Raw genomic sequence first — 15,601 nt, 5'->3', positions numbered from 1 at the left:
TACAGTCTTTTTTGTGGAATGTGCTGCCCCAAGGTGCTGGAGATGCCCTAGGAGAAAGCACAGCCCAGGGAGGGCTGCATGCTGCCAGATACGTACGCTGAGCAGGGGCCGGGCGCCGCTGTGGTGGTGGTAGGGTACTTTGCACATTGCCTGGTAATCATACATGGTCACCCTGCAATCAAAACAAAACAAGCCAGCAGTCAAAAGCAAGCAATGCAACTGGCCTAGGGGACAGACAAGTCAGCCTTCTCTAAAAAATTTCATGTATGAAATATTTCCTGTATGAACTAAAACAGCGACCTGCTTACACGTGTCTTTGCTGTTTGGCCAGTGCTGGATCTGGCAGAGCAAGAAATACAGGCTCTGGATTAATGCAACTGGGTCAGAAGGAAATATGTCCCTAATTTCAGAGAGTGAGTAAAGCAGGCTGTGAAGCAGAGGAATTATGATTGTAACTACCTCAGGGCCCCTGATGCCTTAAGCCCCTAATGTTTTTTTTTTTTATTTTTCTAATATTTGTAAGACTGGTAAGAATTGTAGGTTTTAAAAAGCAGAAACCCCTCTGTCCCCTTGTTCCTTTCCCTTGTTTACACATTCCCTAACCCTTTTACCCCATTCTATGCCTTCTATATCAACCTACCCCTGAATTCAGTAGCGGTGTTTAGTCTTTTGTCAAGGCAAAGGCCTAGACTGTTTGGAGAACAGCGTATCAGGGCCTAAACCACAGAGTACGGTCAAGAATTAGGTAATCATGTACCCTTTGTGCTGTGATGAAGCTGAAGATGATGAAGGGGGGGTCCCAAAAAGACCCCAGACCCAATTCTCAGGGGGAGGGCCCGGGGCGGACCAGAGGAAGGGCCAAAGGGTGGACACATCTGGGATTGGATGGATAACGTTATAAAATGTAACCTCTCGGGCACAGGGCGCCCGCGTGTCTATATCACCTATTGCCTTGGCAAATAAACCCTTTCTTATCTCACCCCTAATTAACTGCTCCGGAGATTTTTTTCAGAACCAAAATACACCGGCAACACCCCCTAGTTCCTGTTTTCACTGAAACTCTGAACTCTCTTTCGACATCAGCTGGGGGAGTGGACTGAGATGAACAGAAGTATTTTTAAGAGAAAGAGAAATGTGGTCAGCCAGTTGCAATGCTGCATCCTGGGGGGCTCTCAGACAACTATTCCGTAGAAGGGCTTTTCCCAGTGGCAGGAGGAACTGAAGCACTTTTGTACCCAAAATGACAAGAAATGTTTCCCAGACAGAGAAGCAGCTATTTTCTGGCCACATAAAGATTGGAAGTTACTGTGTCTTTCTGTGTTTTGCAGCAGGTGGAAGAGCAGGAGATGAGGAGAAACAGCCTGTGTGGTGATGATCCTTGAGCGAGTCGGGGGAGGGGGCAGGTAGCTAAAGGAGCTCTTGTTTCTAAATAAGAGAGTCACATGCATCATCAGCATGTACATTTTCCCCTGCTCAAGTGCCTCTCAGAGGAACCAATATGCTCTGACCCACACACCAGCGAAGAACGAGAAGTACAGCGTGGAGATCCCCCACTTACCGCCTGAACATGCCCATGTTTAGCAGCTGGGTCATTACTGAGCCATCCACTGCACCAAAAAATTTTCCAGTCTGCAAGTACAAAAAAGGAAAAAACAGGATAAACTGACAACAGTAAATTTTCCAAATGCTCGAAGGCTCCAGCTGATCTTGTCTGCTTGGAAGCCTGCTATGTACGACGAGTGTTTTATAAGGAGGTAACGCTGAGCCTTGTCCTTTGGCTGCCTGGAAAGCTTGAGGGAGGACTTCCCCCATCGCCAGCTGGGCATCCTGCACCATTCCTACCACGCTTGGAAATGATTTAGCCCACATAAGTCCCTGCAGCTTGTGACAGAAAAAGGCAGGCTCTCAAGCTGCAGAGACCCAGGCATGTTGAGTCACCGGAGGCCTGGGCTCTCCTGTGGGTTTTTGGGAACCCATGTTCTCTGGATCTGAATGCCTGACTCTTCCATTTGAGCCTCTCTGCTAGCCCATGACCACAGTGGCTTTGGAAACTCTGCTCTCCTGCTGCCCTGGGTGAACTGCCCCACCACGTGTAAGTGCGATGTACAGATTTATTTAGGCAGCAAACGTAATTTTACAACGCACTGCAGTGCAAGATCTGAGCCTGAAGTAACCCAAACAACACAACATGAACCCATCCATCCCTTTAGCTTACACAGCCAGAGCTGTTGCACGGGCTCCACCCCAGCAAAAGTTGCATCTGGGGCAACAACCCCCCAGTCCCACTTGCATGCCTGGACTAAAAGAGAAGCTTGTGGTCCCATTTATGTCTTGGAGTCAATAACCTCAAATATGGACGCAATCCCAAATCTGGGAACTGCTGCTCTAAAGACTTCTTCAAAAACACAACAATTCTACCTTTCCTGACTACTAAACCATGACAAATCTATTGCAAAAATGCTTCAAATCTGTCGAGTCCACCACTTTGTTTGTAGGCAAGTAAATAAAATATTCATCAGATATGAGCCGTCCTCTGTCTATTTTCCTGGCTCATGGATCCTGACAAGGTAAATAGCTCCCACGTGTTATGGAAGCATTCACACAGTCTGGGGGGACGTTTTGCTTTTCCACTGATAGGCTAGCAGTCATTTAGCATGTATTAGCAGATGACAGATGACTTCATTTATTTGAGTGGGACATTTTGACTGGAAAAACCTGAACCCTTAGGCAGATTTACCTAAGATCACATGGTAATCATCTAAAAGTAGTGTTACATGGTTATGAGCTTCTTCCCAACAGGCTTTAGAAGTCATTTCGCTGTATAAAGCGATACATAACATCAACTCCTCTTTGAGCATTTAGGCTGTAATTGTCTCAGACATAGTAAAATGTGCCTGAGCAAGCACTAACTTTTTCACTGTCCCTGCTCTTTCAATCTGATTAGGATGATGAAGAGGCCAGCTGCTTCCATTTAATACCAGTCTGCAGACCCAGCAGGCGCTGGATTTAACACAGTGCAAGCTGCGGACAGTGTGGCAAGGGGAGGGGAGGGGGCCACTGCAAGACTGCAAATGGGTCCTGTCCTGTCAAGAGATGCTGATGTCTGACCAAATTTCTCCAGCTAGGATGTCATTCCTACAGGTAAAAGAATGAGGAGCTACCAGAATAAATGAGAGTATAGCCTAGGCAGTGTGTTCAGAAAAGCATCTGCAAACTGGCCTTTAACATCAAACCAGACATTCAAACCTTGGTATTGTTTTAGGTACCCTGTGCAGGAAGTAACACAGAAAAGCATCACTTGGCAGAGACCAAAGCAGTCCTGTACCAGAGCAACATTTTGCAAAGCAGCTCTCGTTACAACTTGCTTCCTCCAGTGACTGCTGCTCTCCTAGGCATCCCTCTGCTGTGCTTCTCCTGACTCCCATCTCTGGGCAGGTTTCCACAGGCCCTTGCAATTTCAGAGGTTCACAGCACAAAGCGTCGCTCTGACATCCGGCATGACCCACACTGTATCTCATCCCCCTGCACCCATGTGACACATGCTGTATCACATCCTCCTGCAGCTGAGTGTACAAGCACACATACAGGCTATGCACAGGAAAGAGATGCAACCCAGAGCACACATATGGCTCAAAAGCTACATCACTGCTCACAGACAATGCACATCCACCCTTTGCTGGCTCGTTGAGCAATTTACACTTTTTGTACATTCAAAAACTGTAAACAAACAGGGTCTGCCCAATAAGCCAGGCTTTGGGAAAGCAGGCAGCCTCCTTGTTGCATGGCTCAAATGGCCCTTGCTTTTCCACAAGCTCTGCCCAGCCCTGGTGGGACCTTGGCCTTTCAGCTGCCCCCCTGCACCCTGGGCAGAGCTTGCACACACACTGTGCAAAATGCCTCAGGGAGAAGGCAGGACCTAGAAAAAGAGGTTTAGTGAGTGAGGGAACATCTGGATGCAGCAGGCGGAGGGAGCTCAAGACCTGTGATCCACAGCTGTGCCTACGACTGGCAACGGAAGGCGGCTGAAAACTCAGGGGTGGTCGTGGGGCCACGGCTGCAAACATTGGCTGAAACACAGCACTGAGAGTCCTCCCTGCAGCACAGCCTGAGCCTGCCACCCACTTTCCCTCCCTCCCCTGCTCTAGATCACCTGGTCTTCTCCCTCACTTGCTCCCTTCTCCTGACTCTGGGTTTTAACTCTTTGCTTCCTCTGAGCCAGATGGGGCTCAGAGTCCGATGAGGAGATATTAGCTCCAATTAAGAGATTACCCACTCTTCCCCAAGTAATCTCGCAGGGAGTTTCCAACTCGTCACTCATTAAAATCCTAAGAAGTCCCTCTTCTCTGGTGGTTTCTGACTGCCAGCAAGCCTCCTGCTTCCTTCATAGAGAGGTTATTAGAGGCAACCCCCCATTCCGATCCCCCGTCCCAAAGGGCAGAGGGGAGCAGGGCCTGAGCCATGCTGTCCTCACCCCATTCCTGAGGGAACTGGTTCACAGAATCATAGAATATGCTGAGTTGGAAGGGACCCACAAGTGGTCACCCAAGAAGAAGGTGCAGGCAGTGGGCAGCTCTGTGCTGAATGCAGCATAAAACACCACAGTCCCAAAGGACCAAGCAGAGAGATGGAACAAAACATCTCAGAGCCCATGGAAAGGGTCTCCAGCACCAGCTTCTGGCTCGGGGGCTGTAAGGACACAGGCACTTTGGCACCTCTCCACTATTGTTAGCTTCCACTCTGCCCTGGGATGTAGGCATTTGGATATGGGGCCCTGCTGGTGCTGGAGCTGCCACAGCCCACATGGCCCAGCAGGGTAGATGGTTCACCTGTGCACCTTCATTCCTTAGGCATCCCATGAGCTCACTCCCACCTCAGCTGGAGGTGCAGCACAGGCAGTGTGCAGGCAGGCTGCCCTTCTCCATGCTGCTGGGCTGAAACCCTGACCCAGGCAGCTGAGCCACTTTTGCTGGTGAGGGCAGAGAGGGAGAGCAGTGAACTAGCTGACTTCTCCAGAATGGCAAAATACCCACAAAAATCCAGGTAGGAGATTTTGGTTTTGGCATTATGTTAAAGGATGCACTGAGGAAAGAGTGTGGGATGGGGCAGGGAAGGCCACACTGCAGCAAAGGATCCCATGAAGCAAAATCCAGGTCACAAAGCTGTGAAAACCAGGGTATTGATTTAATGCTGCTGCTGTCTTGAATTCCCTGTAGAGTTTAACCATGTGGACACTCATGGTGCCACCAGGAGATAAAAACAGCAACTGGAACAAGATAAAGAAATCAGAAGAAAAGTAGTGGTGAACCTTCTGAGGTCAGAGGAGGTAACAGCTGGAGGAGAACAGCTCTGGTGCCTGCCAAAATGCCTGATCTTGGAGGCATGTGGATAATTTATAATTTACCCAAATCCACTATAATGCTATGTCTCTGCTAGTCAGATTTTTCAGAGATGAGCTTTTGGGAAACCCCATTTTCCATAAGATGCAGGAAAAAATACAGAGACAGAACCCAGGAGGATGGTGTTGAGGACAAACAGGACACATGGTAGCTAAAGGGTGTAGTTGTCTCCACTGATGGACACGTCATGGGACTCAGTAAAGCACCTTTGAAAATGCCATGGGAGTCAGAAGAGGAACCATCAATTCCTAAGACTATCAGCCCATCCCGAACATCCAGTAGGACCTGACCTCCCAGAGCAGGGAGCCAATACAACTTTACAGCATTTCTCTCCCTTATTTTTCCAGTTTTCTTTTTTATTTTTTTTTTTTTGTGGCACACCACAGAATTGAAAGGGCCGTTTTACTGGACTATTCACTGTGCTGGGTAGGTCACTTTCCTACAGAAAAGAGATTGGTTTTTCCTTGCAGTATGCCTCCCTGGATATCTGTCTGCATCACCCCCTGGTGCCACTGTGCTGCCGATTCAGTTCCCGTCTTGGCCTCTCTGAACTCCCTGTGCAGTGCCTGTGGGATGCACAATCTCACCTTTTCCCTTCCCAGCCTATTCTGAATATGTTAATTAACACAAGTCCAGGTGGGAAACCACGGGACTCACATAGCTGATGTTTTCCGTCTAAATATCCATCTAAAAATTCCTCTTCTTTCTTTTCTGTCCCAGCTACTTTGAGATCAACGCTGCTACTTCACGCTTCACTCTTTCACCAGAACTTCAACAGTCTCTTGTAAGGGACTCTGAGGCTGAACGGAACTGAAAAGCAGTAGGTCACCCAGTCTCCCTTATATTTTGATTTTCTCGCTTTCAAAAAATATAGATGGTAAGTTTTCTTCCTTATAGAAGCTGTGCTGCTTGTCCCAATCACATCTGTTGGGAGTTTTGTTACCTTGGTTTCCATTTCAACCTGTTTGTCACATCCTGAAAAAAATAATTTCTGGGCTTGGACCTATTGCCCTTTGGAAACACCCAAACTGTATTTGTTAACTCCAGTACAATGGCAATTTTAATGAAAATCCACACTTCTGTCAGTAACAAAGCTGCTTCATTTCCCGTTTCTTTTGTGAGACCACTCTTACTACTGACTTATTGCTTTGCAGTTTATGAAACTGTTCCAACATATCACTTTCTGACATCCAGAACTATGGGGCTTTATTATTTTTAAGGAAATAGTTGTATGGTGAATTTATCAGAGAACAGAAAAGTATAGCTAAATCATGTAGTGGCTGGTAGTGTTGACTTTACCCAGGCTGCACAGGATGTCACATCACAAACTGCACTCCTTCATCTCCCTAGAAATGGTTGTGGAAACACACACCTTATTTTTATTACAATTCTGAGCCTTTTCCCATATTCCTTTCACCTCTGTGAGTCCAGTAAATCCTTCAGATCTTTAGGCGTGTTCTGGTTTCCAATTTGCCTAAATGATTTCAACTTAATTTTTGCCTTTATCATTTTGCTCCTATCATCCCCTCAGTTTCCTTTCCTGAAGAACACCTGCTTTGACTTCAGAAGTGCTCAAAAGCACTACTCCCTTCCCTTCCCCTTCCCCTTTCCCTTCCCCTTTCCCTGGCATATCTGCCCTCTGGGACTGTCTCGCATCACCTTTCAGTAGCATTTGTGCCAAGGGAAAGGAGTCTAATTTCCTCACTTCTGATAAAAAGGTATTTTGACTAGTTCCTCACTTATCACTGCAAACTCCTTCCTCACCTAGGATGTGCTGTCACTCTGCTGGGAGGCTTCCCCCTCACTGCACAGTTGAATTTAATTACACCACAGCCACCCTTATTACACAATTGAACTGCATTTGTTTAAACCGGCTCTGGTGGGTTATTCAGGAACAAGCAAACCCCACCCCTCCTCCTTCCCTTATGCTCTCTTACCTCTTCAGGTATTTTGGAAACAAGTATAAAGCCATTGTTATCAAGGAGGAAGCAATTCAGAATCTGCAGAGATGAAAGAGAATCAATATTAAAGATGGCTTTTTCCGTGTTTGCATGTGCGTGCCCAGGATGGGGCGGTGTGGGATTGTGACGATGGCAACAGCCTCGGCATTTCCGTGCCAGCCCCACGGCTCAGCTACCACGGGTTTTACACAATTGACTTTTCCCTCTCTGCCTCCATTTTGAGGTATTTAGTTCATGAGCTGTGACAGAGATTGCCTCTTGCCAGAGCTGCATGCAGGCCTAGCAGGCTGTGAGACACACTTAAGACAAGGTATGCTTCAGGAAGAGACAGGATATTGGGAGAGCTCTTCTCTTTAATAATATGGTGTCTAATGCCTTCCATTTTTAGGTTTCAGAGTTTTATAACCACTCATGAAATAACCCTCTCCTCACCACTGAGTATCAGTGCTGATCTTATTTTTATTTTGCAGAGCAGGAAATGGAGGCACAGAATTTAGATGAAAACCCTTAGGTCTTGCAGAGAAAAACTAGGGTGCAGAGGAAATCCTACATGAACATACAACAAGAAATCTCTGGTGATCCCGCTCTTCAGGGCAGGAGCTCCTGTCCCAAATATTCCTGGGAACAAGGTTGAAGCAGTGGCTTAAACACAAAGAGAGGTGTCCAGCACATGTCATGAGAGTGGCATGACAACTCCTCTTTCCTGTTCATCATCATCATGTTCAATATTGTCTGGGATGCCAGGGAGACAGAGGAGACAGACTTTCCTTAGAGCCACTGGCTGGAGCCCCCATATCCCTGCCTTGGCCCAGCTGGCCTCTCACAGCTGATGGGAAGACCTAAACTGCAAATTTTTCTTGTTAGCATGAGGTCCTGCCCCAGCTGTGCAATCTCTTGTGAGGAAACAACAGGAAATACTTTTCTTTTTGGGAGACAGAGATCTCCACAGAGCAGGTAGGCAGTCCCACCCATCATAGGTACAGAGAAGAAAGCTGGGCAACTTACATCATCCTGACAGCTGAGAGGACAGGCACCGTCGAAGGCACTGCACTGGAAAGGAAAAGTGGAGCATTAACCGTGGTGTTAAGGAAACTTTCCTGTCTGATCATGCACGAGCCACTCTGGCATTCACAATCCCACTACCAGAGACTTTCCCCGCTGATACTGAAGCCCCTTTGCAGCAGGTGGCTCCAGTGACCCAATGCGTTGCCACTTGACTCCCTACACACCCCACTCTCACACAAGTCAGACAAGTTTTCCCTGCTGGTTTGACTCCAGGTTTCCCATAGGAGAGTCTCAGATATCCAGAACCTTAAAACAATTTATTCATGGTGCAGTAACACAGAAAGAGCTTGAGCTGATGCCTTTGAGGAGGGACCCTGAATGAAGTAAACCCTCGGCTTTTAAACCCTGACAGTGTGATAGTCTGGAATCTTTCTGGTGAGACAGTGGCTCCTGCTGTGCCTCTGGGTGGCCCGACACCTGGCTGGCCCACAGGTCCCTGTGCCCTTTGTCGTGCAAAGGGTCAGTGCCAGTTCAAGGCCTCTCATCTCGGGCTCCCACCACCCAGAGCTCAGCCTGCAGCTGCACACCCAGCTACCTGCACTGAATGTATCCCTCAGCACATGGCATGATCTCATCTTACAGCCTCCCCCTTGGGACTGCTGAGCTAAAGGTCTCCGTAACAGCACCCCATAAAGCTCTGCAATTAAGCTGGCATTTCTTTGACGAGCTCTACAGCAGGCACAAGTTGGCCACTCGGTAGCTCTTCGTATTCTCTACCTCTCTGAGCAACATCCCCTTTGCTGAGGGCTCTGATCCTGCACCTGCCTCCCTGACATGCTTCCAGCAGTACCTCTGCGCTCCAAGCAGAGGTGCCACTTGTCAAGAAAGGGCAAAAGTGAAGGTTATTGTGCACCAGTGAGAAACCTGCATGCATTTCTGCATCTGTTAGTATCCAGACTAAGCGTATTTTAGATAGGATTCTTCTCAGGCAGGGATATTTTTTTTGTTGTTGCTGTTGGTTTCTTTATTCTCCAGACAGCTAATGATAAAATAGGATGTGAATGGTGCTCATGCAGCCCAAGGCAACATCCATTTGTTTCATTTAGGATTTCTGTGTACCGGACCTGACGTGTTTCACAACAGTGATCCGGGTGGGGACATGAGGGGTTAAGTGGTGAGTAACAAAGCCCTTCAGGTGCTTATTGATTTCATAATTGTTTGGAGTTTGCCCTGGCTGCATGTGTCTGTCTCTTCATGTTATTTTTTAATTCTATTTTCTCCAGCAGCAGAGGGAAGAAAGCTGACATGGTGATGCCATTTCTGTACACGGAGTCCCCTTCCTGCCAGAGGATTTTTGGGGTCAGGGAAGGACACTGGCATAGCACACAGCCTGTCTGCTCTCAGCCAGCTACCCTTTATTTTCTCAAAACCCTTAGACATAAACTCCAATCCCCTTCCTGGATGAATCTCAATAACAAGAGGTGAATTTGCCATTTCAGACCACGACAAGACCATAACTTTCAGCTAGAATTTGTTTCTCCTCTTGAGCTTTGCAGAACACAACCAGTAGTTTCAGTCTGCTGTCCCTCTGCTTAACTTCAGAGGAGGCTTGGAGATGCCTGAGTTTGCCTCAAACCCCACGGCTTTGCAATATCACATGTTCACACTCTGAATCCAGCTGGCTTTTTGAGGCTCTAGGGAGGTTGGCTTAGGAACATTCCTTTATCCACGGTTGCAAGCACCGTCTCACCCCTGCCTCACCACAAAACAGCATGTGGTTGTTTTGTTTCCCTGGATGTATTCCTAGAGGTGGCCCTGTACTTCACCCTGGTGGTTTCCTTCCTTTGGTCAGCAGAGAAATGTGGTCACAACAAACCACTATAATGGCCTTGGGGGATAACAAATACAGAGATCGGAGTTCAGATGTCAGAACAGAAACCCAGAACCAGAGTGGTTTCCCACAAGAAAGGCCTGTGTCTTACAGCATCTTCCTCAGCAGGGTGAGGACCAAGTCTCACTGCCGCTGCTCTTCCAGACCTGGAGAAGTTCTAGCAGTGCCCAGTGCTGGGCTGGCCATACTGCAGCAGCACCACAGTGAGGACCCTGGTCTGAGAGCACTGGCAGCTTGCAGAGTCTCTGAGGTGGGGGCAGAACTGAAACTGTGCTCCCTGGTTACTCTGAAACCACATCTGCTGCCTCGGGCACAGCTCCCTCCTCAGAGACCAGACTACCTCACAGCATCCTCCTGCTGTTGGTCAGGTCTCTGTGACCCAGAGCACTTTCAGCTTTGCCAAAGACACTTAATTACTGTGAAGACAAACACAGCCTCTGACAGGTTTGGACCATCTCCAGTGACTACAGACAAGGGACGGTGCCTATAATATGCTGGCACACAAATGACACAATTACAAAGCCAAGCTGCAGCGAGGCCACGCCAGGATGCCTCCCTGTCCCCAGCTTTTGTCTACTTACATCACTGTCATTGGGCTGGGAGATGGGAGGCACAGCGTGGACATCCAGAGAGGCACAGCATGCAGTGAAGCAGGAGAGGGAGAAAGAAGGAAAACAAAATCTGTTAGTCATTCCTCTGTCAAACGGCGGTCACGTCCTGGGAAAGCACACGCACGCTTTTTTCATACCAGCATCTACCAGGGCCATGGCCTGCAGGCACTTGGCACACAGGCCTCCTTTAGCTTCTTTAATAAGGCTTCTCAGTTTCACTTAACACCCGTGAGGGCTTGTTTCTGTGAGAACTGTCTGGGTATGGCCCTCAGGAGATTTTTTTTTAAATGATGCTCTCTGTTGCTGCTTCAGGATGCTCTCCTTTGCTTTGCAGGAGTCTTTTTAGCTCAGGTTAGGTTTATGTGATCTGCCCACCTGTGAGAATGCTCCTGCCACCCCCAGACAGCTCTGGGATTTTTTGTTCCCCACGTGTTCTCACTCCCGGTGAGCAGCTTCCTGCCCTCTCATCTCCTCTGTCATCCCCATCTGATGACAGTTCCCTCCCCTGACAGCAAAGAGCTGCTTCTCCTGCGTGCTGCTTTAATCCTGTCAGAATCACCCCTCCAGTAGACCTCCCTGAAAGCAAAGCCTGGGGAGAAAGCCCCTGGGTGGTAAGGGAAAGGTGTTTCACTTTTCCTGCTTCTCAGACTGGGGGAGGTGTTTTAATTATTCCACTCTCTCAGTCCAGCAAGAGTGTCCAAAATTAGGACAACACCAAAAGCCTATCCCTGGAGTAAATAATTTTTATTTTGGCAAGCTGGTAGTGTTTTGTTATCATTATCAAGAAGATAAGAGAAGGCAGTAGAATTTTTTTTCTGTGAGCCCAAAATCGCAGATTTCCGTGAGGTTTCTGAAAGGCTGAATGAGCAGAAACATATTTCTACAATTAAATGTGTCATATGCAGCAGAGCTAATGCCAGGCCAGGATGCTGACACTGTCAACACAGCATTTGCGGAGCAGACTCACGGCTCACATGGCATTAGTGCCATCAAAGGATTACAGAAATGTGTGACTTCAAACTAATCTACTTCATAAATCATTTAATATGAATTTTGCAAAAGCCCTCATCAAAATGCTGTCATATGTGATGTAACATAGCATCGACCTTGCTGACAAAGAGCATTAAATTGTCTCTCTGCATGACTGCTGATGCTCCTACCTGTTGCATGGTCATCCAAAACTTGCGTTGGAGCAACTCCAGCTTAATTTGCACACCCACCGCTATGGGAAACAAAAAAGAGGGGAGAATGAAGAGAGGAATGTGCAAGAGAGGAAAGACAAGTACAAGTTAGGAAAAGAGGAGTAAACATTTGCCCAAGGTGATGGCATGGAAATCACAATTGCAACCTGCTTCCAAGTGTGAACGATAAGCATCAGGGTATCAGCACTGAGTCAGACTGCCAAGTGAGAGTCAGAGGTTTAACAAGGGCGAGGAAAAGGGGACACTGACTGTACTGAGGTACTGAGACCTCCCTCACACTAAGCACTACGAAGCTACAAACAAATTAACAGAAAATAAAAATTCCTCCCAAGACACCCCAGGATATCATGAACTTTCCTCTTTGTCTTTTTCAGATTTGCCTGGTCAGAATGGATGTTTGTGATCACCCTGGCCCCAAGTCCTGTACCACGCAGCATCAATCAGAAATAAAGTAGGCCAGTGTGAGGAAGCGATTAATTTGAAAACCCACCTGTCTCAAGGGGAAATCACAGAGATTTAGATTGCTCCTAAGCCACTACAAATGCACAGAATTATGAATGTCACTTAACAGAAAGTGTGATTAGGAATAGCGATTTGTTACCCCGTCCCAGCCTAGCGCACGGTGGGCTAAGCAGAACTCCGTGTGTGCGTGTCTCTTAATGAAGTGTGCCCTAATTTCTTGGCTTAATTTCTCTTCTATTCCCAGCATCGTGTTCCTGAAGTAAGGCAGGAGAAGAAACGGCGCAGGGTCTCTGTAACAGAACGACCCAGCTGTCCCCGGGTAGGTTGCCCACGAGCACATGTAACAACCAGCGCAGCCGTGCACAGCCTGGCACGGTGATGGGGAACAACTGGGCTGTGTGTCAGCTAGTTGAATCCTAGAGCTCTGGAGGAATTACAGCCTCAAGCAGGACCTTGAAATAGAATATAAAGTGCAAGTGAGGGAGAAAAAGAAACACAAGAGAGGGAGATTCTGAGCCTTTTTTCACAACTGCCAATATCAGGCAGATGAAGTGTTGCTGTTTCTACAGATTTCCTCTGAATTAGAAAGAGCTTCAAAGGGGGGAAGAGATCCTTTAAATCTGAATCATGCCATGTGGGTGCTTTTAAACTAACAGTATGAACTGATGCTCTAATTCAGACGGGTATGAATTAAAATCGGAGTATGCAATGGTGTATTTTCTTGACGCATCTTGGCACCCGGCATCAGCTCTACCTTTTATACCAGTGTCCTTGTCACATTCCCACTGCTGGTACATCTTACAAAATCCCACGTATCAGAGGCACACTTCTTAACCTGCCTCTGCCTGCTGTAAACTGAATCTGACTGCCTGTACACGGGAGAAAGGAATGATTTCGTAGAGCTGCATTGCCCTGAGCCTCACAGAGCACAAACCAGACAAGACAAAGAATGCAAAAAAAGGAGGAAGGACAGGGCTGAGTCGAGCCTGGGCGAAGATTCATCACCTTCAGCGAGGCTACTGCAGGCATGGTTTGGCTTGGTGCCCCTGCTGACAAATCAGCAGTCCATGACAGAAGGGAAACGGTGCTGTTGCTGCTGAGTCCAATGAGGCCCACGCACCCCATTTGGGATGTAGCTTTAAATAAATTCATTGCCATCCTTCCAAACCACCTCAAGAAAGAGCCATTCTCCTTATCACAGCAGATCACATCAATGGGGCTGAGCATTACCCAGGACATGGAGTTTTTACGAGACCTGAAGAGGAGTGGATAACTACATAACTAACCTTGCAATGCAGAGCATACTCAGCGGCTCATGTTTTTTGCAAGTGGGAACATTTAGTCTCAAATTGTTCTTCAGAGGGATTTTAGCCCCTGGCTGTGAATCCTTGTTTCTGCCCAGGAGGCATGAGTAGCACATACCAAACCTGGACAGAGTTGCCTGAAACATGAGGAAGAAGAAGACCTGGAAGCTTGCGCGGGTGGCCAGTGGCAGGGACAGAAAGTGGAGTCTCTCAGCCCTCTTAATTCCTCTTTGCACATTGCCCACAGTCCTGTGTAACCTATCTGTGCTGTCTGACAGCAAGCCTTCTCCTTTGGATGCAATCTTTTCAGCCCTAACCTCTCCATAGGGGAGAGGGCTTGGACTTACTCATCTTCTCTACACTAGCCCTATTTCTCCTTCCCAGTGGTCCAGCACACATTTCTAGCTAGGGGAATCCATGGAGGTGTGGTGAGCACCACTCTCCTCCTCACATCATGGCACAGCCTGAAGAGGCTGCTGAAAGCAAAGCTGGGGTCTCTTCTGCCTCGCAGCAAGGTTTGTCTGTCTGGATGGTATCCATCACAGGGAACCGTGCTGGGGGGGATGGCTTCGCATTCTGCCTGGCAGCACCACTCCTTGCCAGTTGGCATGGATTGACAGCTACTGGCAAGAACCATGAGAAAATTTCACACATTCGGGTGACCTGAGGAAGACACGGGAACTGAGGAGAAACAGGCCACAGTCACCACCCCCTCAGTGCTAGTAACAAATAGTCGCCTGGGCATCTTCACGGTGTTGGTGAAGCCAAGGAGAAAGGAGGAAAGCAGCACTTCAGTCTGAGGTAAGGATGATGCTACAGCTCAGGTGAGAGGGAGAAAACTGAAATAAACTCCTCCGTGCTTGTTCCACACTATAACTGATTGTTAATGAGCCTTTTTGCTCTGGTGGCAAAAGTAAGCTGCAGCAGTGGGAAGATCTGAGGTCTATGAAATGATGAATGGCCTCTGCAGAGTGTTCAGAGACACCATGGATAATAGTTTTATTCCTAGTAATGTGCAAGTAACCTGTGCAACTGTAGCATCCCAGAAGTGAAATAAAAGACGAGGACAAGCATTGCTGAACACCTTGCACAGGCAGACATTGCTTCACTGTGCTGACACTGTGCTACCTGCTGTAGCTGTGCACTACTTCCCACCAGCAGGCACCCTGCCTGCAAACCCATGGCTGCAGTGGGCTCTCTCTGGAGCTGTGCACGGAAATAAAAGCCTTCCCCTCCACCTGTTCATCCCTCCATTGAGCATGCCTGCTTCATTAGCTCATCCTCTGCTTGCCTCTCTTTCTGTCTGCATTCTCTGGCTTCTCTCTTTGATTTATCCATATGTTGTTCTCATAAGGAGCTTTCCCCAAGATTTAACTCTTGGGCCTGCTGCACAACAAAAAGGCATAACAAAGAGTTGCAAGATTACATCCTGCAGAGTGCTTATCAAGATTTACCTTGCTGTTCACAACCTGTTTGCATGGCAGACAGTCCAATAGTTAAATAAAACCTGTGATTCAAGTAGAAGAAGGTACCAGAGCAGCCATGCCCATACTGTCTGTTTGCATTTTCCATTACCTGTTTCTGAAATATTCCCATTTTCCCTCTCGAGCCAGCAGCTCGAAATTTTACTTTAAGTCCTCTAAAAATTTTACTTAAAAAATAACTTCCAGACAAATGAAAATGAACAAAAGGCCCAAACCAGCCTGTTTATGACACTGGACCTGATAGAAGAGGCAGTTCAAGTAGATCAGCAAAAGAGTCATTCCTGC

The 15,601-nt window shown here is 47.6% G+C and overlaps 1 protein-coding gene across 1 annotated transcript in view; it reads right to left on the bottom strand.

Annotated features, from left to right (window-relative positions):
- CACNA2D4 (calcium voltage-gated channel auxiliary subunit alpha2delta 4) overlaps positions 1-15,601 on the bottom strand; it is a 128,640-nt gene that overhangs the window by 14,095 nt on the left and 98,944 nt on the right. Inside the window, exons 27-32 of the mRNA XM_039383152.1 lie at positions 12,025-12,086; positions 10,835-10,849; positions 8,363-8,407; positions 7,334-7,396; positions 1,559-1,629; positions 97-172 (exon numbers count right to left, since the gene is read on the bottom strand). Of these exons, the coding sequence (XP_039239086.1) occupies positions 97-172; positions 1,559-1,629; positions 7,334-7,396; positions 8,363-8,407; positions 10,835-10,849; positions 12,025-12,086 (332 nt within the window). The remainder of the gene's footprint in view (positions 1-96; positions 173-1,558; positions 1,630-7,333; positions 7,397-8,362; positions 8,408-10,834; positions 10,850-12,024; positions 12,087-15,601) is intronic.

Source organism: Pipra filicauda, unplaced genomic scaffold, assembly GCF_003945595.2.
Source record: "Pipra filicauda isolate LSUMZ 115617 unplaced genomic scaffold, ASM394559v2 scaffold2_size9829703_pilon, whole genome shotgun sequence".
Taxonomy (NCBI): Eukaryota; Metazoa; Chordata; class Aves; order Passeriformes; family Pipridae; genus Pipra; species Pipra filicauda.
Note: the sequence above shows the minus strand (reverse complement) of the source record. Positions and strands in the feature narration are given on the sequence as shown.